At 40.9% G+C, this 26,555-nt stretch overlaps 1 protein-coding gene across 12 annotated transcripts in view; it reads right to left on the bottom strand.

Moving 5' to 3' along the window:
• Positions 1–2,399: 2,399 nt before the first annotated feature.
• Positions 2,400–26,555, bottom strand: part of gab1 (GRB2-associated binding protein 1) — a 45,969-nt gene continuing 21,813 nt past the window's right edge. For 3 of the 12 annotated variants that reach the window (XM_034543541.1, XM_034543460.1, XM_034543377.1), the window contains 12 exons: positions 18,758–18,886; positions 17,652–17,817; positions 14,512–14,737; positions 14,253–14,345; positions 13,153–13,838; positions 11,756–11,850; positions 10,719–11,022; positions 8,603–8,695; positions 7,222–7,315; positions 6,540–6,663; positions 4,339–4,467; positions 2,400–4,242 (listed from right to left, as the gene is read on the bottom strand). In XM_034543541.1, coding sequence (XP_034399432.1) covers positions 4,084–4,242; positions 4,339–4,467; positions 6,540–6,663; positions 7,222–7,315; positions 8,603–8,695; positions 10,719–11,022; positions 11,756–11,850; positions 13,153–13,838; positions 14,253–14,345; positions 14,512–14,737; positions 17,652–17,817; positions 18,758–18,886 — 2,298 coding nt within the window. In that variant the 3' untranslated portion in view covers positions 2,400–4,083. Of the gene's footprint in view, positions 4,243–4,338; positions 4,468–6,539; positions 6,664–7,221; positions 7,316–8,602; positions 8,696–10,718; positions 11,023–11,755; positions 11,851–13,152; positions 13,839–14,252; positions 14,346–14,511; positions 14,738–17,651; positions 17,818–18,757; positions 18,887–26,555 lie in introns of those variants that run through there. The other 9 variants (XM_034543781.1, XM_034543619.1, XM_034544222.1 and 6 more) reach the window with 6 other exon arrangements.

The following is a 26,555-nucleotide window of genomic DNA, read 5'->3' on the forward strand; positions in this document are numbered from 1 at the left end:
CAACTGAAAGAGAGCCCGGATGCTGTGTAGGAGCAGAGCAGTAAACAGTTTCATCTGCATAAAAGTGAAAATTTGCATTTGGCACACTTTGATTTATACTGTTTATATAAATTGTGAATAAAAGTGGTCACTCTCACGAGAGCGAGGCGGCAGTCGATTTTAGAGCCAGGCGCCGCAGGAGCTCTCCATCGACTGCGTGGCCCAGTGCATGATGGGAAACACCTGGCTATCGCCACATCAGAGAGCTGATTGGCTCTTAGATTTGACAGCAAACACCACGTGTTGTAGAAAATCCATATTTTGTGTAGTAATACTTAACATTTGATTGTTCGCTATTTGTCTCATGTAGTGCAAAGATGTGGTTGTTATTATTAATAATAATAATAATAATAATGTATAAAGGTTATTTATTTAGCATCTGTAAATAAATAATTTATAGAGAAATGACAACTATCTTCACATATATGTATTTATATAAATGTGTAAATAAATATGGCATCCAACAACTACAATATGGCCAATATTTTGTCCTCAATATAACATAGTCAAATAAATTAAAAGATATAAAAATTTAGACCACTGTGAAAAGTAGATTTATTTTATTTTGGAAAATCCCATTTGTGTGACCTCAACAGATTGAAAATGCATTTGGTCCATTTGTGAGATTACATATTAGATATCCCAAACCTTGTTTAATATGCCCGTTAAGATGATTAGTTATGTTAAATATATTTGTTGGAATGCTGTGAAGTGAACTTCATCTCCAGACACATTTCAGACACATTTCAACTTTTAAATGTTGACACAATCTTCAACTATTACTGTATGATTCAGCTTTTTGATACTACTGCTGCTACTTCTTGGAACTACTGATACTTCTACTACTACGACCACTACTAAAACTTCAGCTGCTGAAAAGTACTACTCTTGTTAGTACCACGACATAAATCGAGGGATCTCTTCTGCCTCAATTTCATCGGCGATCAAGAATGCAAACGCTATTTCTCCAGCCATAGTTATTAAACGTAGGTCTATAAACTAGTACTAAACTAGTTCCAACTATTTTTGTGACTTCCTGAACACTGACTTCCGGTGTGTTCATTGAAGGCAGCTGGAAACTGTCCGACTTGATCGCAGTTTTGTGGCCACGCCCCCTGCAGCGGCCGCCTGCTCTCGTCTGGATTCCAGGCGAGGCGCAGCTCTAACGAACGAGCCTAGTGTCTCTAACGTTAGTTCCCAAAAGAAACCTTGTGATTGAATAACGCAATATGTAACTAGCGTTAAAGCTATTGCTTTCGTTTTATTGTAAATAAATAAGTCATTTGAAAAATAAAGTTAATCTTTGCGGTAACATGATTTTCTCAAAACCACTGACGACCATTTCCACGGTCAACGAATCTGGGGGTTTTCCAGCTCACTGGTCACCAAGCTTTTAACTAGCTAGCTAAGCTAAGCTAGCTAGTTAACGATGTTAACCTTAAAGAGTTAGGTCAGTTAACGTTAACCCGTCACCTTTTACAACCAAACCTAACGACACATTGACGATGTCTCGTGTTTTTCATTGGAGACTTACATCTGCGTCAATAAATTAACTAACCTAAGATAACTAATTAAGGCATCTCAAAAACGTATTATTTTATTAGATTATGAGAAGTGTTAACATTTACCTTTGTAAGGAAGACATTTCCTGAATCTTCTGTGCAAGAAGAGCACACAAATAATCTCCTTGCTGCCATAAGGAACTCAACTATAAAGAGTTCAATTAAGCCCGCTTTTGAAGTTCGGACTTTTTCTTTGCACGAAACAAAGATGGCAACCGGAAGTGACGCATTGTACGCCATGATCTTGTAACCACTAAAATGTCTACCTGAAATATATCCATCAAAGTTGCCATCATTTTATATTTGTATATCATATCTAAATCTAAAGCTTGCTTTGTGCAAAAAAGATTATGGATCACGTCCATGCCGCCAACCTTCATTTGGTTTAAGAAGTCAAAAACGTAACTTGCAGTTCAAAGACAAATTACATATTTTAGGGAAACTAGAAATGCACACATTCAAGATATGTCCAGTTTACTTGTTAGCTTATTGAACACACAGGACTTCTGGTATGGTCATAGTTGCAGGCTATAATTTCTCAGGATGTCGAGGCAATTTTCATGATAAACTACTCTATACAACTTTTCAATATAACTTTGAAATTCTCAAGATATCAAGGTCTGAGCTTGTGGAAAGGTATTTCCGATTTGGAAATATGAATGCGATTGAAAAGACAGAAATGAAAAACAAAATAAAAGAACACTCACCATGCACGGGACATAAAGTTACTTTAACATTTCTTCACCTTCTCTTTTCCATTTTCTTATCATGGAAATCATACTGAAGAAAGACAACACATGCATAAGAGGTTGGATTTTATTTAGTCCACTTTCAAAATTTACATTTTCTGTCGAGATTCATTAAAAAAGATAAAGCATCATCAGTTTTGCAGTCTGTATCACAAAAAGACTGCAATAAGGAAAGAGTGAAGTAGAATGAAGATGACTTAGTAGGCACATTTTTTTTAAATGATACATGTTATTCTAATTGATGGCAAAATATGTACAGCAATTATTTTATCTTCTGGTAGCACATGCTTGGGACTTCCGAGTCAGAGTTCACAGGTTAGTAAAGCACAGATTTATGCAGACATATAAAAGATGTATCACGTTGACTACATGAGACAGTCAATTTCCCAAAACTGTATGCCAGTCCAATTTGAAATAAATTAAACCTAAGATGAGAGAGAAATGAGGAATATCAATGAACTTGTGAAACTAATTGACCGGCGCTTGTCAAACTACGCATTTTAACAGACTTTCGCAAATTAAATCAAGAATACTGAGCTAAAAGTGGACAAGACATCCACCTGATGAAATAACTTGAGAAATAAATTAGAAATGGTTAGTTGTATTATAAGTACCTGATTTTCTCTCTCTAGTCTAAGTTTGATACCTTTGCATAACTTATAGAAAACCTGTCACTTTCTTTTAAAAACTCACAGTAATTCATTCATTTATCACAAGTCCTGATACCACCTAAGACAGGCACAGGATTCTACCCTGCAGAATCCACATACCCTCGACTCAAACACGCTGGATATTCCATACAAATAAAGGACACTTTTCCTGTTTATATACATAACACTTTTGTACAGTCTTTGCAGTTCCACTATAACAGATTGAAGCATCTCCACGTACAAAGTAAATGGAAATCAAATCATGTTCAGTGGATTAAACCTTGAGTGAATCCAAAGCTTAATTTGAGCAATTGGTTACATGTAAAAATGAACAAGTTCAACTGCCTTTACATTGAAAGAAAAAAAGAGAAGAAAAGTAATAAAACTATGAAATTCTGTCGCACTGGATTATCTTGGAGATCAAGTTTGAAGTTTGCCATAGACACAGTTCAGGGTGAGTTTCAGCCATTCACAACGACTTCGTGAAACATTATAAAACTGACCTGTGACCAGTGTCCATGGAAACTTCCCTCCATTCAAACAGGAGTAACTAAAACAAAAATCAACTCTGTTAACCAGCTATGCTAAGTAGTAGAGTGTTGCATTGATAAAGTATTGTGGTCATGTTATCAAGTGATTCAATTTATACTCCAAAACATCAAACAGTATGATCATTTAAGGAAATGTTAACTGTGGATCCGCCCACCAGCCATTGAAAGGTGAACAGAACAAAAAAAAAAGAAAAAAAAGTAATCCAATATAGGAGGCAGTGAATGTTCAAAGTTTGTGGGTCTGCTTACATTAAACTCGAAGACAAGTCCAGTCATTCCACCTGCTTTCATACTGCAAACAGCTTATTCCTGGCTCATACCACTTCCTACGACTGTACACACAGTGCTGTCTTAGGCCTAACAGCAGTGTAAACTAAACAGTGGCTATGAAGCTCCACTACACATTAAGCATCTTGCTGAGGTGGAAGGTGACAGCTGGACCGTCCCAAAGCACACATCAGAGCCTACACTAGTGTAAAAGGCCCAACAGTTTGGGGGTTTGGAGGGTGGGTTGGCAGTTGGGACAACAGGGTCACTTGGGTCCCTTGGAAGGGGTGTCTGTCTCAGTGGATTGGCGGCCATCGTTCCAGGCCTCTCGTGTGCTCTTAAGGGCCTGTGTCCGTTGCTGGTCCACAACCACGTAGTCAACACGCTCGTCCGACACCGCCATTCCAGTTCCATTGCTTTTGACCTTCGTAAAGAAAACACAAAACAGGTCGGTCTTGAAGTTCCTTTAAAGTTACTTGTGAACACATGGCTCAGGATGCGAGGGCTGATTGATTCCTACCTTCCTAGGTGGGGTAGACTTGCCGGAGTCAAGATCCAAATCCAGGTACTCCACCTGTTTGTCTCCCTTAGGCTTCACCATAGGACTGCTCCCACCATCCGCAGTCATGGGGGCACCAAGCTTCATGTTCTACGTTAGCCAGAAAAAGATGCTTTTATTCACTGAATAGGAACATTAAGCCAGTGTCAGTGAAGCAAAGCCATACTTCAATACAATCTAGCATTGTCACAATAACTAATATTGGTTTGTTAAGATTGCAAGAGATTGACCGATTGGATTTCCCAAAAAGTTGGTACTTTCACAAAGTCTGTTCTGCGAGCCCTTCAGAACGTCAGACGAGGCACTTACAGGTCTGATGGTTTGTGGATCGGAACATTTAAAGAATGAAAACATTAACACAATTAACCCAAAAGGTGCGTGTGTGTACAATTAGTCAACATCATCTGTCCATGTATACTAATTGTCAAAATTGGAGCCGTGAACAACAACACTACTTAGATGAAGTTGATCATCGTTCCATTATAAGAATAGATTTGTTTAATCAGCGAACATCTTTTCATCTCACGAGTCCAATCAAACAAAGTTTGTTCGCTGAAGCGTGAATTCATCATGTTGCTGATACAGCAAACAAAAATGGAGAGTGACATGCCCAAACTCCAGTTGATTCAATAGACTACATACAAAATACTTGGCAAAGTATCTAATAATTTAAATTTAAATTCTGAAAAGGTTTTTGTACTTAACTTGCAGAGTGGGTTATTGTTTAGTTTATTATGCTTTCCCGTTTGTAAACTGAATAAAGTAGTGGTGTGTAAGTGACATCACTTTGTGTTCACAGCAAATTCAAGATAAGGAGAAAGAGCTTTAGTGTTAGTAGAAAAGATTATACCAGATTATGGTATTGTGACAACACTAAGGTAAATGTATGATCTATAGGTAGTGTTAATTCCTAACTAGTTGTATCGGCATTATTAGAACTAAGATGGTGACAGAATAATGCATAATAATTGTAATGAAAGTAAATGGTAGTTCACATCTTAAAATCACTGCACTGCAATGGTTTCTAGCTGGTGTTGGGAGGGATAAAAGCACAGCAAAGTATGTCTGATCAAATGATAAACTGGTAACCCCTGGTATTCTCACAGAGCAGGCCATGCACGCCTAACCTGGCAACCCTGCTCACCTCCTCTATGATGTAAAGGTCCTCCACCTCCCTCTTTACAGGGGTGATGGGGACTGTGCAGTAGAAGGACTCCTCTCTACACAGAGTGAGAAGGAAGCAGTGACAAAGGAAAAAAGAAACGGCAGATGGTCAAGAACAAAATGCGGGAAAAAGAAAACGAATGAAGCCAGAGCTCTGGTGAAGCCAAAGAAATGAGGAACTAGGGAGAAAGAAATTAACATAGGTGATGAAAGATCAGGAAGTCAGCAGATAATATCAAAGCAAATGTTGGAAAAGGTTAAATTGTTACAGCAAGAAAAACAGGAAAAGTATTCACCTGATACCCAAAATGTAAGAGAAAGAAACCCCAATGAAATGTCATCCCATCAATGTATGGCTGATGTGCCCAATATTATTATGCTTACATAAGCCAATAGTGCCTATTACAGAGAGGCATCACAGAATGACTAAAATGCATCTTATTTTGATGCCTAAAGAAACTAAAAGCGAAGTAAGGGTACTTATTTGAAAAAACAAACTTTTTTTTTTTTTAAGACCTCAATACCTGAAAAGCTAAAAAACAAAATAGAGAATAAAGAGAGCAGAGCTGCAGAACAAGAAGAAATTGCAAAGAAAAGAGTTGAAGTGGTGAGGAGTCCATCTGCAGCAACCAGTTATTTGTCCACACTAATGTATGTATGTATGTATGTATGCCTGTAAGCATATTAGCTTTCTAATAGTTTCTGTGCAACAAATACAGTTTAACATTCTCGGTTGCAAGGTGTTCAACCTTGAACACTTTGCCTGCCTCATACATACTCTACTATATATTCACAGTGCACCTGCAGTGCCGTCTTTTAAATCATTGTTGTATATGAAATGTACAAATAGTTTCAAACAAGCCACAAAAACACATTTCCATAATAATCAAGTAGGACATTTAGCTCATTTTTCCGGCGCTTTGATCATCTGCGATTTGAGATTAGAAAACAATAATCATGCAACTTCTTATATCAGAGGATAGGTGTGTGTTACATACTGGTTCATCTGTGGACTTATTAGAGACCATGGCTACATAATTCTCATCACAGTCTTCGGAGTCAGTGCTGGAGGCCGTACTATGCACTGACGCGGGTCTCGTTGGCATTGGAAACCTAGAAAGACTGAGCAGCATTCACACTGTTTACACACTGACTTCCAGACAAGTACAGTCTCTGGTGAACACAAGATACATCACAGACATAACAGCCACAGCTATAACCCACTGCAGCCTGCAGTTCCCGCAGCACAAAGCACAGGAATAGACCTAATACCAGACAATAAACTGCATTCAGCATAATGTAGCTCTCAGGCATATCCCAGACCAGCGTGTATGAGCAGTGCTACGTCGGTCACAAGGTGACTACAGTAAAGCATGAAGTGTTAGTGCCTACTTATTCAGTTAATTGTATTACAAAAGGGAATGTTCACGCCAAATAATATGTTTACTAGTACTGTATTTTTTGTTGGTAATGTAAAAACAATGCACGCTGTTTCCGTAAGTTTAGTCCCTTGGAGAAGAAGTGCAGTCATTTATTTTTATTGCTTTCGCTTTTTCTTTCTTTTTTTAAAGCACAACTAATAAGAAGGGCTCAGGAAACAGAGTGGCGTGAACATTCCCTTAGTTGTTAACAAAATGCAGAACTACAAAAAAAATGCTGCAGATCATCTTAGATACTTACTCCCGAGCGAATGACCGTGTGACAGGCGAGCGGACAGGCGTGCAGGGCTCCTCCCATTCAGGCAGTGGTATGATCTCAAGTGGAGCTGGTCTTCCTGAAGCAAAGTACACATAACAGTCAGCCACTGCTCAAGAAACATACTTTAGCTACATGTATGTAAGGCTGAGAAAGGTCTACGACTGAAATGTTGTAAATGTGAAATTAATCAACCTTTGTGTTCAGAATGTTAAATTGTAATAGTTTTAAATCGTATCATTATTACTAATGCAGATCAAGACTGGAACAAATGACTGCATAATGAATGTAGATGTAAACAACCGTATTTTGTAAACTAAATGAGAATTCTCATTACTTTTTTTTTTTTTTAAACAAACGGCTGAAAATCCACAACCAAATTGTTGAAAATCGGGATGAAAATCGAAATGTATGCCATTTAAATAGCAACTCTCTCTGGTATTATCTATATAAATTACAAGTACATAAATTCATTAATGATATTCAGCAGCAGTTCTCTTCCTTTAATTTCTACCACCCAGAGATCTCAAAACAAGCGGCTCTTATCTGCTCCAAACTGTGGCGAGAGTTTAGTAGCAAGAAAACAACCACAGAGAAATATAGTTAGAATCAATTTCATTCCTTTAAAAAAGGTGAAAAACAATACAAACTGAAATCAATTGAGCAATTCTACAATGCAAAATGTGCAATGTTGTGTGCAAGGAGTCAGACTAAGACCTGGTAAATTACTTGCTAGCGCACGCTGTATGTGCACAAGCAGAAGAGATCATCTATCTGAGTCTCTCTTTTATTAGATTATATCTCTTTAATTTCCTCTTGAAGAGCCATCTACTACTTTCCAGAGACATGCGAGTGTTCTTGTGACAATAATTCAGTTGTGATTGCTACATCTGAATGTGTGTGTTGTTACATAAAAACACAAAAAGAAATGTGTGTAAGAGAATTGTTAGCAAGCATTTGTTTGACTGTGTGTAAGAATTCATATCAGAGGGAGAAGGTAGTTAGTGTAAGGTGGTAGTAACAGTTTATTCTGAGAGGCATGCTGTGACTCCAATCCACCGTGTATGAAGTGCACACTCAGTCCCCTCCTGCTGGGATTTAAAATAAAACCGGATTAGTGCAACAGCTCTGACACCCATGTGTTCTTCTTAAACCTATTTGGGTAGCTCTGGATGGATGGGCTCATCGCATCCAGCAAACATTAAAAAAGGTACAGTTTAATTGAGTCTGGTTTCTTATCGAACCTGAGAAACAAGAGAAATCCAATAGTTCACAACATGCAAAGAGTCGAGATGAAGTAGAGTTTGAGGGAGGTCAAGGAATGGAAAGAAAGATACACAATGGCAGTTCAGTGTGGAGTACCTACCCTTGCGTCGTCCTCTCGGGAATTCACCTACGGTTTGAGAGTCGGTTCGCTCTAAACCGACACCTTTTGCTCTTATTATTTTAGGACTTTGACCTGATTGGTGAAAAAAGACTTTGCTTATTATAAAAAAATGTATCACAACAGTTAAGCCCTACTGTCACAACTGTCCTGTCATGCAAAGCAAAAGACGAGACTTTGCAGACCAACAAAATTACACCCTCGCATACATCCAAACCCCTTTTTGTGCAGCACAGTTTTCAAGAGGAGGATCGTCATGACAACCACGGACACATACTGCCCAACATGCACCTCACTCCATGCACCACGTCTTCCCACACAAAGACTGACATCACAGCTGTGCATGCACGGCGAGCTGTGTACAAGCACTGCGAGTACACTGAGAATGTCGCGTTACGAAGACACATACGCTGTCGCTCCTTTCACATTACGGCGCTTATCACAACATTGTTCTGCAGCGCTGGCGAGCGCAAAAACACAAATGTGCCACGAATCTCAAAGTACGACAATTAATGTCAGTTGTACATATCATTGCGTTAATAAAGTAAACGCCAAAAACGAACCAAAGCAGCGAGAGAAGAAGAAGATGAACATGGCTGGTAGTGAGTTCAATTAGTCCACAGTACAGAGGAATCTTGTATGGCTCATGGTAAATTAATTAATTAACAATATCCAAGGTAAAAATCAATAGAGCATGTGCTATTGTACCGATTGAACAATGTTTTACCCACACTCTCTACTTTAAAACACAGTTTAGGGAATAAATATCTAAATAGTATCGTTACTCACTATTATAGTGCAATTTTCAAATTATCAATTGCAAAGTGCTTTCTATAAAATTAAAATGCATCAACAAGATGTCATCAGAGGAGGAGTGTTTTGAGATTTTTTTTGAACACCAAACAAAAAATAGTGATGACCATGGTGAAGACATTCGAATAAGATTATGCGAAGAAAAAGGGAAAATACCAATGAGAGGAAATGATACATAGCAAGATAAACTACAAATGACAGGGTCAAAACTACAAAAGGGGCTTTTTACTGGGCAAAAACTTTGTAAATTTTTTTTATTGGCTACTAGTAGCTTTGATTCCCCCCCCCCCCCTCTAATTAGAGTTTATACATTCTGGAATAAACTTGCACTGTTGAACTAGAGCCAAAACAATCACAAATTAACGATGTAGTATTACCGTTTGAAAATGTACATCCAAATTTCAGGAGCACTGAAGGTTTGCAGTTATGATTTGGAGAAAATAAAATCTTTTTATAACTTTTAGTCATGGTAGTCCCGCAATGATGCATGCCAAATTTGGAGATGACGGATTCAGAGGTCACATAAAAGTTTGTGCACGGAAGGATTCCCTACTGGGGAACTGTTTCCTCGAGAACGCGCACTATCTTTCTTTAATGACACTGACCGCCATGGCCTTTGGTTTGCCTCCGTGATGACTCCCCGTCTCCCTGACATTCTCATCAGTTCCCTTTCTCTCTTTGCCCATTACTCAGCCTTTCAATCTGCCTAGATTGTAAATCCCCTTGCTATTAGGTCTTTCATCAAAGAGCTCCATTCAGACGAAGGGAACAAAGGGGATTGAGGTGACCACTCCGGGCTTCGGTCACTCCATGGCACAGGGACCAGCCCCCTCCAAAACAAAACAGGCCTCTGGAGCTCTGGACAAAAGTGCTTTTTACAAGGAGCTTTACTGTGTCGGGTGTAAGAGGATGTAGCAGGCACTAAACTCATTCATCAAGAGGTGAAATAAGCTGGTCAAGGACGGGCACAGAAGAAGACAATGGTATTTAACACACCAGACAAACCAAGAGAGACATAATTAGTAAACACGTTTGTCCACAGAAGTATGATGAACAATGGTTGGACATGATTAAATGTTGTGCAGATGGCTCTATGACCATGAGCCAGCACTGAGAATAGCAGCCGAGTGCGAGACAAAGCATGGTCAGTTGTTGCATTAGTGAATACTGAGCACACTGAAGCAACAATACACTCCGGCACACATCAACCCCCGCAGCAAGAACTTGATCAAACCTACAGAACATGTATGAACCACACGTGCATGGACACCTGTTGTCCTCTCACCTTTGCGATCAGGTTTGAGATTTCGGTCCACAGGCGGGGGCTGGCAGTCACTGAGCATTGGCCTGCGAGGCGGGGTCTTGGGACTGGAGCGGAAGCCCATGTGGGCGGGCGGGGGGACCTGTTTTCCCAGGGAGGAGAACTCCATGGTGCTTGGGGTCATGGGCACATAGTTCGGTTCATGCATTGGCTCCGACAAAGTGCCCGAGTTATGGTGTGATGGCGAGTTGGCACTCATGGGTACGTAGTTCTGGTCTAGTACCTCTTCTGTGGACTGGCTGCCCACTGGCATCATTCCTTTATTTTTCTGAGGGTGACAAGACAAACGGACATGTTCACAATGGACAAACATAGCTGGTATGTGCCTCTAAACTCCGGCCACAAGGTAATGATATTCAACTTTAATTTGAGACAAAACACTGAGCAGTCATCTGTACACACACACTCAAACTGTTTTAGAAACTGCTGCAGTACATCTGGTATCTCTCTTACACGTGACGTTACTTCAATCCCCAATAAAGTGAACTGATGTCAATTTCTTTGCAAACATCACAGCAGTAGCCAATTAATCATTGAATTGTTTTTTTCTGATTATTATCATAACACCAGACTGTAGCCATTGTTTTACCAGTGTATTTCACTTAAATACTTAATAATGTATGATTGCAGGCTTGCTTATGAAGTAGGGCAGTATGCTATTGGGCAGCAATGAAGTAAAACAGGAAACTGTAATACACGTCGATGGCTTTCTCTCCCACATTAGGACTAATCCCTGCCCCACAACGCAGAATAGCATCATGGGAGCAGAGACAGGAATGCAGCATTTGCAGTGAGTACAGCGTATTGTATGAACAGTGGAGAAAAGTCTGAGCTTTATTGGAAGCCGAAAAGTTGTTTTCTCTGTGCACATTTGGAAATGGTACATCTCTCATGACAACAAAAACAGCCAAATTCATAACTCAAAAAAATGTATCTTTAAGCAGGCAAGCACTACTTGAACGCAGAGTTAATAAACCAGTGAACCTTGGAACAACACTTACAAAGTAGCTGTTGAAGCTTTCATTGAAGTCAAACGAACAGCTTTTCTCAGAGGGGAATGATCTAGGAATGTCGTAGCAGTCCTGGGATCCAAAATCTGCAAAAAATAAAAATAAAAATAAAATGACCAAATATATACGTCCATATAATATACTGCACGTAATGTTTCCCCATATCAAGACTGGGGATAATTGCAATGAGAAATGTCCTTTCTTTGAAATATTGTAACGTGAAAACGTAGAGTTTAAAAATTGGTCAGGTGAAATCCCATTTACAGTATAAATAGTTCAACCATTCAATGGTCCTTTTGCAGTGTATTTGCACCCTGGCCTGTTTATTTGTCATCAGGGATGCAGAGTAGACATAAATCGCTCCACCCTGTCTTGTGTTGTGTGAAATGTTCACAACAGCCTCAAGTCCATTCAATGTGAACTCGCACATTGAATTATCTTGCCACTAATACTTCTGTAATGACATGTGTCACCACAAGAGGGAGGAGTGAGTGGAAGAATACATTGTGTTGTGTCCACAATCACTTCATAAGTTTCTCTCTTCTTGTCACAAAGTTGTGTGCCATCTATTTTGAGCTTTTCTACAAAGGTTGTTGAGAATCATTTTTTTAAATCGCTGCTATAAATGTAACCTTTTATTATTAGCTTTACTTTATTTTCTAAATATACTCAACTTTCATTACAAAATGCACCTCCAATTTTAGTAGCATCTTCTCTTGCTTTGATACACAGTGGAAGATATGACGGTGCACAAACATTGCTGTTATGTTAATATATAATACATGCATCACATGTATGGTGTTTTGTCAGATTTAGAGGACAGCCCCAATGCTCTCAAGGTAAGTGACGGCGTAGCACAGTATATGTACAACCAAAAGGGTTCTGCTAATAACTAAATATATCTGTAGTTTCAATGATGCAACAGAGGGGATGCACTTGTTCACAAGCGAGGACATATTAATCGGATTCTTAACGTATGAACGTATAAAGTCACAGCCTTTAATCGTCAGGACATCTGCAGAAAACTCTCTGCTCTGTGTTACGATCTGATAAACTCTTGAGAATTTGAACAGATTAAGGGCAAAAATAGGGATTTTATGTATGAAGAAAACATGTCGAGAGTTCCTGTGATATCATCCATCAAAAGAATGTAAAAAAGGTACTGCAAAAGCCATATAAGATTAACACAAAATATCACTGCACTTAAAAGGTCAACATTGTATAAAGGAAAGTGGCTTTGGCGATGAGTCCTCTCGAACTTTACATTTAATTTCAATATTTTAAGACCATAAAGCATAATTTCTACTTCCATAGTGGTTTTCCAAAGCATAGGAAATCTCTACTCCAACAACAGAAGAAGAAAAAAAATAAACTCTCCTGACACAAACCTTTGCGGAGGCGTGAACAGTCCACTGTGCCAATAGTGTTGCTGCGTAAAGCCTTATTCCCAGCACTAGTAGGCACACAGTAGTTTCCGTCCGTCTCTGATGCTGAGCGAGGCACAAAATAGGTGTCCGTAGGGGAGCGCTCAGCTGGGGGTGGTGGGGGTCCTGAGGTGGAACTGAGCGAAGGCTTGGGCGGTCTGGGAGGGGGTATTGCATCTCCCCCACCCTCAGAGCCTCCTACACCTGTCGACACTGACAAAGTGCGGGGCACCTGGTAGGTACAGTTTGCGCCAGGTGTAGGTGGGATATCATAACTGATGGAAAGGTTGCGAATCTGTGACTCCATTGAGGGCTTCCGTGACGGTGTGTTGAAGACATAGAGCTCAGAGGCATCCCCGCTGTCCGGATGGGCCACAGGGGAGGAGGCTGACTTTGGGAGCAGCACAGTGTCCTGGGAGTAGCTGCGAGGGAGGTGGTAAAGGCCGGCGTCAGTTGATAGAGAGGCACAACGTGATGGAGGCGAGTCGTAGATGGAGGAGGCGGAGGCAGGGGCCGGGTGCTGTGGGAAGAAGCCATTGTGCGAGGTGTGTTTAGCTGAGGAGGTGGAGGATGTGGGCGTGCGGTGAGATGGGAGGTTGTCATTCAGGTCCGTCTCTGAAGAGGTAGACTTGGAACACTCAGCATGAGCTCTGAGGAGACAATATACAAATGCACCAGAGAATTAAATATCCACAATTGATTTTGGCAAGCCAAGAAATCCACTCAGTCAAGGTAAGCTTTCACAGCATTGTCTGCAAGCCAAGGTTAGTAACATAACATAACACGGCACCTCTTGCTATATTAGCATCTCTTTTCTCAGAAGATGTTGGGTAAATGCTGTTTTTAACATGCAGGCAACGAAAAAGTGTTGGGTAGAGTACAACTCAGTCAGTTCTGATCCACAAGGATCGGACAATTCAAATCCAGCTCTAATCTACAGATGTCATGTAAATCTACAGCCGTCAAGTGTTTGAGTGTTGCTGTTGATCCGTCTTGTTTTTTTTGAACACATGTAGCACTCCACACACAAGCAGGCAGTTCCAGCTGGATGGCTGGCCACTCACAGACTAGCCTGAATAGGAAGAGTCTTGCTCTCACACTCCTCCAGGAGCAAATACTCCTGGTCTCCCTCCAATGGAGAGTGACGCTGCACTGAGCTACACGCCACACAGCAGAGACAAGGACGAGAGTGGCAGCAAGGATGAAATGTACAAAAAGAAGAAATGGGTTGGACAAATACAGAGAGAAGCTTATGTCACAGTGTAACACTCCAACAAAGTGAATACAGAGACTCATACATATAATAAGCACAAACAAACTCACCTGTTGGGTTCAGGCTTTTTGCTCTCACAGTTGACGAGCCACAGGTAATCCTGCGGCTCCTCTGAACTGGACTGAGATTCCAGGTGTCGCACATTGACCGGCTGGTATGGAGGAGGCACACTGGACAGCACTGCTGCTGGACCGGCGATATTACCCAGTGCTGGGTGTGGTGGGGTGTCCACCACCAGGCCTCCAATGGCTGACTGGTGAGCAGCTTTTGCTGCCTCTGCAGGAAACAAAACAAGGCGACTGGGGGTTAATTCCTCTCACGACTGTTTACGTATTATCTTCTTTAGTATATTAAACCAGAAAATACAAGGTTTGTCACAGATGACTAGAGAGGAGGTGGGCCACTGCCACTGAATTATCGATCACCTCCAATAAAAACAAAAGAACTTCCTACACGTTTTATTAAATGAAGCCTTAACCTTCAGGGATGCTATATTGTACAACAAAAAAAAGGTCACTAATTAATTAATTGCATTATTCTTAGGACTGTAATCAAGTGATTAAATTGATGCCAAAAGATGAGAGGCCATCAAGATCTCTCAGACGCGGCTCAGCAGATGTCTATGAATGGCTGTTGAGGCTTGCATATTGTTCAGTGGCTTTGCGTTTATTAATCATGGCAGCATATTGCACACATTAGAATATCACATTAATGTAATGTAAGGTTGAAGGATCCATCAGCTCTTTTATTGTCCTATTTATTTTATGGACATCTCATACTGAATTTGTGCTAATATAAGCATAATGCTGGATAATAACCACATTGTTGTATTTTTAATAACCTCTGGCTCCAACTGAACCCTCAGTCATACAAGGAAGCCGAGCCCCGCTCCTACTGTGGATCTGTAAAGCCCACTGAGTCCGCGCGGTGATGTTGTTGACTGATGATAATAAGCAGAAAGTAAACAGCAAACGGTGTTTGCCGATGTCAACTGGCTGAGTAAACTTGGACCCAAGCTGTTTCCTAGCAACCCAATTCCAATGTAACAGTCTACAGTCACCACACTGACACTACATCAACTTTACATGTCCATATTATCTGAACCCGAGCGGCGGATGTGTGTAGACGCAACAACCCGAGGACAAATCTCAGATATCTCTTTAGAATAAATCCACAAAAAATCAAAACAGTTCGCCTGAAGTCACGAGAATCTAAAACCTCACTTTCTTCTTGGGTGGAAGACTTCAGAGAGAAATCAAACCTTTTCAGGTAAAGCGCACTGTCCAACTTGAGAGGAAGGGCATGATATACATAGGTGTGACATGCATGTGACAAGATTCCCTCAGTAACACTGACAGCGAACTTCACGCAATCCAGTCATTGCTGTGAATGTACTCCAAAAAAAAGAAAAAGAAAATCAGCATGAATTTATATCTCCAGCCTTTTCTTCACGTCCAACACACGTATACGCATGAAACCCCACTTAAAAGCAAAATTTGTTCGTGAACAGCCTGAATATGGCGTTCGCCTTCAGAATCCCACACAATCCTTCTCAGACAGCATTTCCTCAAGGTCTCTGCTTTATCACATAAATACCAGAGTCTTTTTCAAACCCTTCTGCTCGAGCTGATTGTTGCACTGCACTGAGAGCCAAGATGGCTGATGCGTATGCTTGGTGAAATAGTATATCTGTATTCATTCCGCATCTTTCTTTTTTTTTTCTCCTTTTTCACAGTTCTCATCCCACTCTCTTCGATAACCGACATGGTTTTCTCTTACACAAGGAGAAAACCCCTCTTTCTCCTCTTTATAAAGTCGACTTCTCTAATCACGGTACATCATTTGCTCCTCTGCTATCCTCTTCCCTTTTCCCCCCCACATTTGTTTGAAGCTGTGTGTGCTGATTCATACAGGAAAAGGGAGAATCCCCTCTGCTCATACTCATCTTTACCTCCTCCACTGTCTCGCCAAACATTCCCACCTCTAATACCAGGCCAGCCATGAAGCACTCTAGTGTGGCCACACACGACAGAGCACCGAGTTGGGTCTCACACGCAGAGGAGTGAAAGCGAGCGCTAAAGAGGGAGCCAAGGACATTCTTTTGTAACAAGAATTGTGAGGAGGGCTATCTGCAAGGATTTTTGTCTTCAGACCCAGTTTCTCCTTGAATGGGCTTACTGTTTGTTTGCACATCAGGGTTTTAACAGCCAGTTTCAATGATTGCGTTGAAGAGCGTTATCGGGTTTGCCCTGCAACATTAGCTATGTAACAGAGGTGGGGGCATAGTCAAAGCCGACCTTGGAGGAGCATAATCTGTGACTCAGTTGCCAGGTTGCCAGCGGGGCAGTGAGACCGACAGAGATACAATGATTTGATTATACAGTATTGGGGACGAGGGTAACGTGAGATTTAACGCAACACATGGATCAACACATGGATCATTAGAGCTCTGCTGAGAACTATGCTGAATAGAGGCCTTCTGGCACATTCAGCTAGTTCGCCTAACTCCTTCAGGGAGAGAGCGAGAGAGAGGCAGATAGTTGAGAGGCACAACAGTGGCATCAAATAAGAGAGACCAATCAAACTGACTGCTGGTGATGAAGCTGCTCCACAGCAATTTCTTGTGTTGGTGAATTATGTTTCTTTGTTTACATATTACACTGGTAATTCCATAGTGCTGGTTACTGTCACCGTGGCAACATCAGGTGGATAATGGTTGAAGAATTGCTCTGAGGATCTCAGAGGATGGACGATTCCTGTTTGGTATTTTATCATTTTAGCAATAAATTATAGTCAACAACAAAATGATAATTCTGGTTCATCAATCACAGGCATCTGCCTCAGAGCCCAAAGTAACAGAATACATGTGTTCAAAGCTGTTCATCACATAAGATGTATTAAACCATATCTACCACTTTCAATCGGTTCTTTTCAAGTCCTGTTCTTCATAGAAATAGAATGTAAACACTCAGATTTGGATACCCCAAGCTATCTGACCAAATGGCACAAAATGTTTTAAAAAAAGCATGCTATGCGGGTGATTGCATGTGGCTTAAACTTAAACGCCGTGTGAAAACTGTCCCAGTGAAGAAAAACTTCAATCCCTTTTGTCTCAACGTGCCTCAGGTTGAAGCAATAGTGATGTAATACAGCTGGGATGTGTGGTTAACCATCCAATGCCAATGCTCACCGTCGTCAGTGGGGTTAAATCCACAGATGTCACAGATGCAGCGAACCCACTTATTCATCTCGTCTTCGGTGTCAGCCACCAGGTAGAAGACACGGTCAATGGTCTTGATGTCGAATATGAACCTGTGCTCCAGGTCCTTCTTGTTGAACGTCAGCCCAGCGTCCACCTGAAGCGGTAACAAACAAGGCTTACTTAAATATCCGTATCAGTCGCAAACAAATATATTGGCAAATATATGAATGCATTACATATTTACAGCCAATGAAAAAGGAAGTTATTTGCATGGATAAGTAGTAGAGCTGAAATAAATAGCCCTTCCAAACTCGGTGTAAACTGTTATCTACATCAGTTATTTGCATAAATACCCTTGATTCAAATTAGGGGGAAAAATGATTATATTTCTATGTAAATACTTACTATGATTACTATTGGCATTAGTAGTTTTATTTATGTATCATTAGCTAAGTGGAGCTAGTGCTGGGAAGTTAAACAGATCATAATTCCCTCTTAAATATATATTTTATATACATCTGATTAAGTTAGTTTCTTCTAAATATCTGTACTGTTGTTATTCACAGCTTATTTTATACTTGCAGTTCTGACAAATTGTGAGCTTTATGAAATATAAGGCTGACCGGTGGCCAGTCACTGGTCATGGCCGAACTACTGAAAGCGTTTGGTTACAACCGGCGGCCGATTGTGTTCATCTGTAGTAGTCGGCTGTTGGGTCGACAGCCGACTACTACTGGAGAGCTCTTAATGCGGAATAGTCCAGGGTACTGTAAATGTCTAACACACTAAAGCAAATTCCTTGCACCTGAAAACCTACTCCTGGTGTGATAATAAATATTCACAAAAACATTTTTAATCCATTACAGATTTTCAATCATTTGGAGTGACGAGAAAGGAAAATGTTTTACAAATTCACCAGTACCCTTGGCCAACACGGCCCAAAGAGATTGTCTACCTATGGCGTACAGTAAAACCGCCATGTACAGTAAAAACGCCATGCTCACATGAACAAGATTGGACTAAATTCAAATTAAGAATTAACCATAGATTTAGAAATGTGGAACGTGCCTTTTGAGATTGCAGAGGAACCATACCTGCTCGCACAAGTTGAGATCAATCACACGGATGGGCTTCTTGGCATGGTCATTCTTGTAGTACTCCAATACGTCTGGGTCGCCTGTCAGACGGCCACTGCGAAGAACAAACCACCGCTTCTTCCATGCCTGCAGAGAAATGAGGCCAAAGGTTATATGTGTGTTCTCACAATGACTGCTCCATTCTTGCCTGACCTCTGGCCAAATGCTTCCAGTTTAGCCAATGTGTCCTAGCATAGCTTGTGTCTCTGTGTGCATTCTCCACCAGCTGCACTGCCCTCACTGAAGAATACTCGAGGCCAGAGGAAAGAGGCCCGCAAACCAGAAATATGTGTCTGGGATGTCCAGAACAAAAGCCACATAGTGTGGCCTAGCACCATGATTGGGGTGAATAACTAAAAGAGGAACAGGCTATTGGGTATTTTCTTTCAAATGGGATTTGCAGTCTGTGAGAAAAAGGGACCACAAAGCAGAAGAAAAGAAAAAAAAGAGTTTAACTAATTAATTCCTTATCCTAAAGTGCATCCCTTTTTATCTGCAACAATTTAATACATCAGTAAGTCATTACTGAAATATAAAAACTTCCCACTGCAATTCAAAATATAGCTATTTTACTCACGGCAGACAAAAACAAATCATCACGCTTCAGAACTTGTTTACATATCACGCATAGCAGTCATATCATGTGTTGTTTCAAAGATATAGGTCAGTGAGAGTGAGAAGCCTATTCCTATTCAGACCTTCAGAAGTAAATACGACGCCACACTGATCTCTTTCTAGATTGTATTTTCCACCTCATGGTGTTTGGAGTTATATTTAGAAAACATATCCAGCAGTCGTTCATTTATATGCAGACTCAAGAGGGTCATGAACTCTTTGATTTTGCCAAGTCATGGGCTGAATGTTTTGTTTTGTGGCTCAAAATAAGCTCTCCACAAAATACTAGCTAAACTTGTCTGAGCAACTGCTGGATTTTATCATAAGATAAGACAGTCATTAAAAAATGATTCACTCCCCTTTGTTGCTGAAGCTAGGGAAAGTACGTACCAACCGAATCGTGTAGTACTCGTAACAAATCAAATAACTGATCGAATACCAGGAACCTTCCCAGTCCCGTTTGAAAGATGTGAGTAAATGATAGACCAAGTACACAAGCAACCAGCACAGAGATCAGACAGACCAGGAAGCAGACTAACAGAGTGTGAGGAATGCAAACTGAAGCTTTTTTGTTATTGTTTCGGGGTAGGATTTTGACCGTATTTAACAATGCTGTGGATGTGCGTTTCTTTTTCATCTCTTAGCTGTTTTTCCATCCACAGGGTGCTCTTTGTTAGTGGGCCAAGCCCCTGACTGAGACAGCATGATGAGCATCAGACCTTTCCCTGCACAAACAGAATGAAAAAACAACTTGTAGATCTGAAAGGCCCCTAGCTTTTAAAGTGCAGGCACACGGACATACAGGAATACCATGGACAAAAACATGAAATGACATACACAATTATTTATTTATTTTTTTAAACACTGACACACACGTGCAGCACATGTTTTAGACACTGTAGTTCTAAAGGACAGCATTATATAATCACAAACACACCCACACAGTCCAAATGAGGCTTAAACCTATTAAATACATTCTTTGAGGCAGGCCTCCTTAAATGCCAAATTTAAATTTAACCGTAATAGCTAAAGTGAATGTGCTAAAACAACGCTGATATGGGCGTGGAGAGTCTCTCTCTCTTGCTCTCTCGCTCTCTCTCGCTCTCTCTCATGACAAAGCAATCTTGGGTCAAGTTACCCTGTGGGGAACAGAAGGACCAAGAGCTTAGGTTACAGCAGGGCCAGGCCCGCCCAGGGTGAGAAGTTGACAACTGGGTAAGTTGTGCACGCTGAGGACAAGTGAGGCAAGTGAGACCTGTTTAATCAAACTGCTTCACAGTCATTGAGTAAGAGTTCTTTGTCAAATTCATGAGAAACCAACCAGTTTCTTACACTTCTTAAACAGTTGCATTTATATTTGTTTTGTGTTGGACCAAAAACACAAGATACCATCAATATTTAAATGTTGATATCTGAGAATTTCTAAATGTATTGCTTGGACTGCTCTTTGACATTGACTTGACAAACATACATCACACAGGTGGCTGCAGTTTCTGCAAAATTAAACAGCTTTTAAGAACAGCACTTGATAATACTGATAGATCATAAAAGAACTATAAAAAGGGGCTACATTAAGTAGAGTATCATATGAAAAACATCAAAACATTTCATCACGTACAACAAAGGAGAGATTAATGCAGCAAGACAAAAAGGAAGCCAAAAGATAAATAGTTAAAATAACTGCCCCAAATAAGATGTATAAAAAGATGTATTGGGCCATAATTAGTACAGCAAGGAAATAATAAAAAAGATAACAAGAAAGAGGATGTGTCAACAGCCGTTCACTCCTGGGGCAAGGCAGTCAAAATGCATTCATCTCAAAATAATTGAGAATAAGTTGGAATGAAGAAGAAATGGAACTATGGAAACTCCCAAAAGAAATCGAAGATCAAAATGAAATTGGAAATTCCCACGTTACACGGCGCGAAGGGTCAACCACAGTTACAATCAGCGGCCTTTGATGCAAAGAAGAGCATCCCTGAAGAGAATCTGCAACCACCGTTTCTGAATTAGCATGGTCACAGACAGGAGTAGTTCTGGGATGACATGCTGTGTGCTAGCTTCAGCATCTCTCCTCCATCTGTGGACTTTCACACAGCTCTGCTCATGCACAATTATGCACCACTTTGATTTGTACCACCCATTCATCACCAGACACGTGCATAAAAATAAAAACCTATATAATGATACACAGATGAAACGATTTTCCAGAGTCAGAAACATACATACGGACAGTGACTTCATTTATATGCACAACAGACAACAGGAAAGTGGAAGAAATCAGGTTACGGCAGGAAGTCAAACACATTTACATGCAGTGCAATAACTCGGTTACTGTAAAATCCACATTTGGGTGCAGCTGGTCAGTAATTTGATTTCTCCTCTACCATCCACCATATTTTTGAACCAATGCGGGCAGATTTTAAGTGCGTTAGTGATATGCGCTGCGGCCAGAAGTGTTGTTTTTTCTTTTTTATTAAAAGCATTTGGACTGAGAGCGCAGTGGGAGAACAGGCACTTGTAGTGAGACAACACTTTTTTGCCCTAATGTGCCTGCATAAAAAGGAAAAAAAACTGATACCAATAATTTATCAGAGCATTTCTTTCACTTGTAGTTGCACTTTGGGTTTACAAATATAAGATGCAAGGATGCAACACTACGAGTAACCTCTGCCATTTATCCCTATGATTTGCTTTTACTATGAACATATGTCATGCATGTACACTCTTGTGTCAGACTTGTTGGAAACCTGCTTTTGTGGTCAATAAATCAGGTTACTCCAGAAAGAAAAAATCTTTCCCTTGACTCGATTTAGTCAATTTGACCCAGAATCCCAGACAATAAATGCAGATGACCTCTGCCAAATACTGAGTAGTTAGTCCACCATTACATACCTCCTGTCAAGGCTCATGAAGAACATGATGAGGCATCTTGTTCTGCTTTTTGTTGTGTATTCCATTGTAGCCAGTGTCGAATTAATGTCTAAATCCCAACTGGTCCGAGCCAGGGTCAAGTACTTAATGACTGAAGGAAAGATACACATCCATTCTAGTCTTCCTTAATCCACCAACTGATTGTGAACCATTCAGCTCACTCAACAATCACAGAGCCCACTTCAACTTGTCGAAGTCTGGTGTTCACGGGGCCCCAGGCTTGGGAATGGGACGGCATGGGACGATACTGGACTGGGGTGGTGGGGGCTCCCCTAGCATGGCAGCTGTCCCCACCAACCCCTGTCCATCCCCCCCTTTCCCCTTTCTCCAAGCGTCCCAGTGTCTTCTGATAGGGTGAAACACAGGAAGACACCCTCTATTCGCCCACCCAGGACCTACAGCCTATGGGGCCAGACAGAGAGGGCATTGAGGGTCTGACTAAGAAGATGACAGGGGAAGGAAGGGTGGGAGGGTTGAGGGGAGATGCCAACTGAGTGGAGTCACGCTGCCGTCAGAGGCCTTCTGACCTAACAACACTGGAGCATGACAAAGGCAAAGATGAAGAAAGAAGTCGGTTACGTGCGTAAGGATGGAGAAAATACGCGAAATAGACAATCTAATATAGCATTTTGGAGAAATGGGCTTATTTGCTTACTTAATAAGAAGTTGGCACCACTCTCGTGTCTGTCTAATAAACTGAATTGTATCTACAGCCAGCAGTCGGCCATGAAATAGTCTTGCATATAACCCCTTGGAAAACATCCATTTGTTGCGGTTGTGACAATGCAAGTGTTAAACTATTCCTTTTAGACCGTGGCTGGCATCAATAGAGACTTTATCTACAAAGCCATCTGGCTATTGTTAGACATGTCTTATCTATTGGAGCTCCATAGCTAACATTTCAGAGTCTTTTCCCTGTTGCCAGATATAAAGAATTAAATGAGCCGTAGCATTCATACATCAGACTTTGGAAATGTCCTACTTGGTAACGTGCCATGCCAGAATCCATACCAGGAGAAGTAGAGAATCGAATGAGACAATATGGTAGCACTGCATGTTGATTAAAGACTTGGCAAGACTCCTAAATGCAGTAAGACAGTGGAAATGAGCTCTATGTTTTAGCCCGCAGCTGCTAAAAATACGTGTGTGGCCAAAGAGTTTGATCTAGTCTATTAGTCTAAATGTATACAACTAGTTCCTGGTGAACCATCCTGCCAACACCACTCTAGCTCCACCAACTCCAGTTTTACTGTGCTAAAAAGGCTAATTGTGCTTCATGGTTTAGATGGATTAATGTGGCCTGAAAAGCCTTTAAGTGCACTAATTGCTAATGTGAATGTACTGCCATCAAAGGCTGTAAAACTACATACTTAAACTCATCCTCCATATCTCTAATGGTACCGGGACAGGCCTGTGGGATACTTATTTCTGCAGTCGCAGCAGTTGGGACATTACACAAGCCTGTGTCTTCAGGACGTGGACAGGTTTCTCTGACACTGCTGTCAAATGACTGTTGACACAACAACAATGGAGTCATTTGTGTTTTTAACTGACTCATGTATGACAGTCAGTTGTAATGCAGGCATGCATATGCAAGTTTACAAGCTACTCCTATGACTTTATAGATTGAAATTGTTCTGGTATATGTGCTGCTGCTGCATACATATACTTGATTGAGTGCAGCATGTGCACTCAATCAAGACAACTGCACAGACAACATCCAACCATACTTGCAATCTACTTTCCTGTCTTTTTGCAATAGGAGAACACAGAACAAGAGCATATAACCATAGAAGCATCGCTAAGGGAAGTGCACAGCAAATATGCCACTAAATCACAATACATAGGCACTTAGGGCTCCATGCTTCTTTTAAAATGCCAGTATCTATGTCTCAGTATGCAGTTAAGATACGATAATTAAAACAGCTAGATAAAGATTAGTGTTATCATGATATAAAGCAAAAAATAAAATAAAATCAGAGCATATCTAGTGAACAGTGGTAACAGCACTAACAGCTCTGTCCGCACCGTTGCCGTTGTTTGCACTAACACGGGGTAGGCGCTACGGTAGGCGCTACGCTTCCGTGACAACGGCAAGAGTCAGGACGTCGTTATCAGCTGTAATCGCCATATGAGTGCAGAGTGGCAGCCATGGGGTAACCAGCGGGGCACGCTCACATGCACTAAAAAGGTTTACGCGGCCAGCCCGACGATGTCAACAAAGCAAGGACGAGCTCAGATAACAACCCACACATGGAGGCAGAGTGCCTTCGTTCTCTGCTCAGGTAGACATCACTCCACTCTAGGTGTACATATATTTAAATAGATAAATTAATGGTCTGACTTTCATATAAAGAACCTTTAAAAGAAAGACTACCAGGAATACAAATAAAGAGAGAATATCTCTGTACACAATCCATACAATACTCATATTTTGCAAAACCTCAGTATCCACAATACAATACAAGGGAATTTGTATTATACGTGTCTTGGCTGATTTCACTTGGGAATGCACTAAGTGTCATTATCGTACATTCCCAAGTGAAATCAGCAGCACAAGCCACACAAAACTGTACATAAAATGAAAAAAAAGAAGCCCTGGTGCATTAGTCATCTCTATATACAGTAAATAAGTGTTTTGAGAGAATTATCAGGTTCACCCATTCTGTGTTAGCATTAGCTTAGCTCACAGACTGGGTGCATCGTTAGCACTTAGCAGCATGCGAGTGGCCGGGCCATCTGTCCCCTCTGAGTGGGCTGTGGGTAAATGACCTGCACCCCAGCTGCACTGACTCATGCAGACTAGGACAGCTTCTCTGTTTGTTCCTCAGAAAAACACAGTGCAAGGGATGAGCGAGGGAGAGGCAGGGCGCATGGGTGAAGAAGAGAGGAGGAAGGTCAATATGTTGGCGATAACGGAACAAATTAGTATGTGGCATCGTTTAATCTGCCAGAAATCACAACCAGAGAACATTTTATGGCCATGCAGAAAACAAACCACCTTTTTGATATGAAATGAAAAAAGAAAAAGAAAAACTCTCAGCGGCTCACTTACGCTCACTGTCGCACAGTCTCTCTCTCAAGCAGGAAATTAAACATACAACGGTGTGTCAATATTTGTGTATTCTTCAGTCTAATTAGGAGGAATGAGGAGTGAGCTGAGCAAATGTAAATGAAGCATCAGGTGAAATATATAGATGACATTCATTACTTAGTGGTATATCGGCACAATTCATATTATTTTATTTGTTGCAATAGCTTCAGTCTTCAATTATTAAATTGCTTCAGGTGTAAACATTTAAGCAAGTTGTGTACCTGAACAGAGTCAATATGTTTAAAGGAAATATTTCATAATTAAGGAGGAGTCTGTGAAATGTTACACTACAGCTACACCAAAACAGGAATACTTATTTTTGTCTTAAGCAAAACACAGTTTCTTTACCTTTGTCATGTGTCATGTTACGTCATATAAAAATGTTTAGGGGGACCAAAATCAAGGACTGAATTTCAGAGACTGCATATGACATTTTCAATGATTTAAGAAAACACCTGAATAGTCAATCACTGCATTTGCATGACGCAGAAAAGTAACAAAACTACAAAGTATTTCCATGACACTGCAATCGGACCCAAATGCAATAAACAAATACGCAATCTTGTAGACTGCAGTGCTTCCCTTAGCCTCACTATCAGGACTGTACGACTATGCTGAACAAAGGGTGTTCTAAGAGAGGAGTGTCAAGAGCGTCAGAGGTTTTGGCGCTCACAGCGTTGGTGACGATGTCTGGAGCAGGAGAAGGAGGGGGGGGGGGGGGGACAAAAGCTCCTCTATGCTTAGTGCCGCAAATAAAATAAATCAGTCTTTGTTAGCGAGACATGACTGGGATTCTTGCTATTTTTACATTCTTGAGCACCAGAGAGGGCAGTTAACGTACAAGTAAGAGTGCATGGCCTTTGGCTAAGTGAGGCTGATCGGCCAACGTCATCGCCCCTCCGCCTGCTGGTAGGAGAGGGGACTTCTTGTGAAACATGCACGCGCCTGAGCAGTGGCCAGTTAATAGTCAGCTAACTCTGCCGCCAGCTTCTGCCTGCAAAGTACACACTCTTGATGGAGAGTTAAACCCGGTGCATTGCTCAACCTGGCATGAACAACATCCACAGCTCAGTATTCTATTCACAACGGATAAAGTAAAGAACTGTCTGGAAA

The sequence above is a fragment of the Cyclopterus lumpus genome, chromosome 1 (genome assembly GCF_009769545.1).
Source record: "Cyclopterus lumpus isolate fCycLum1 chromosome 1, fCycLum1.pri, whole genome shotgun sequence".
Taxonomy (NCBI): Eukaryota; Metazoa; Chordata; class Actinopteri; order Perciformes; family Cyclopteridae; genus Cyclopterus; species Cyclopterus lumpus.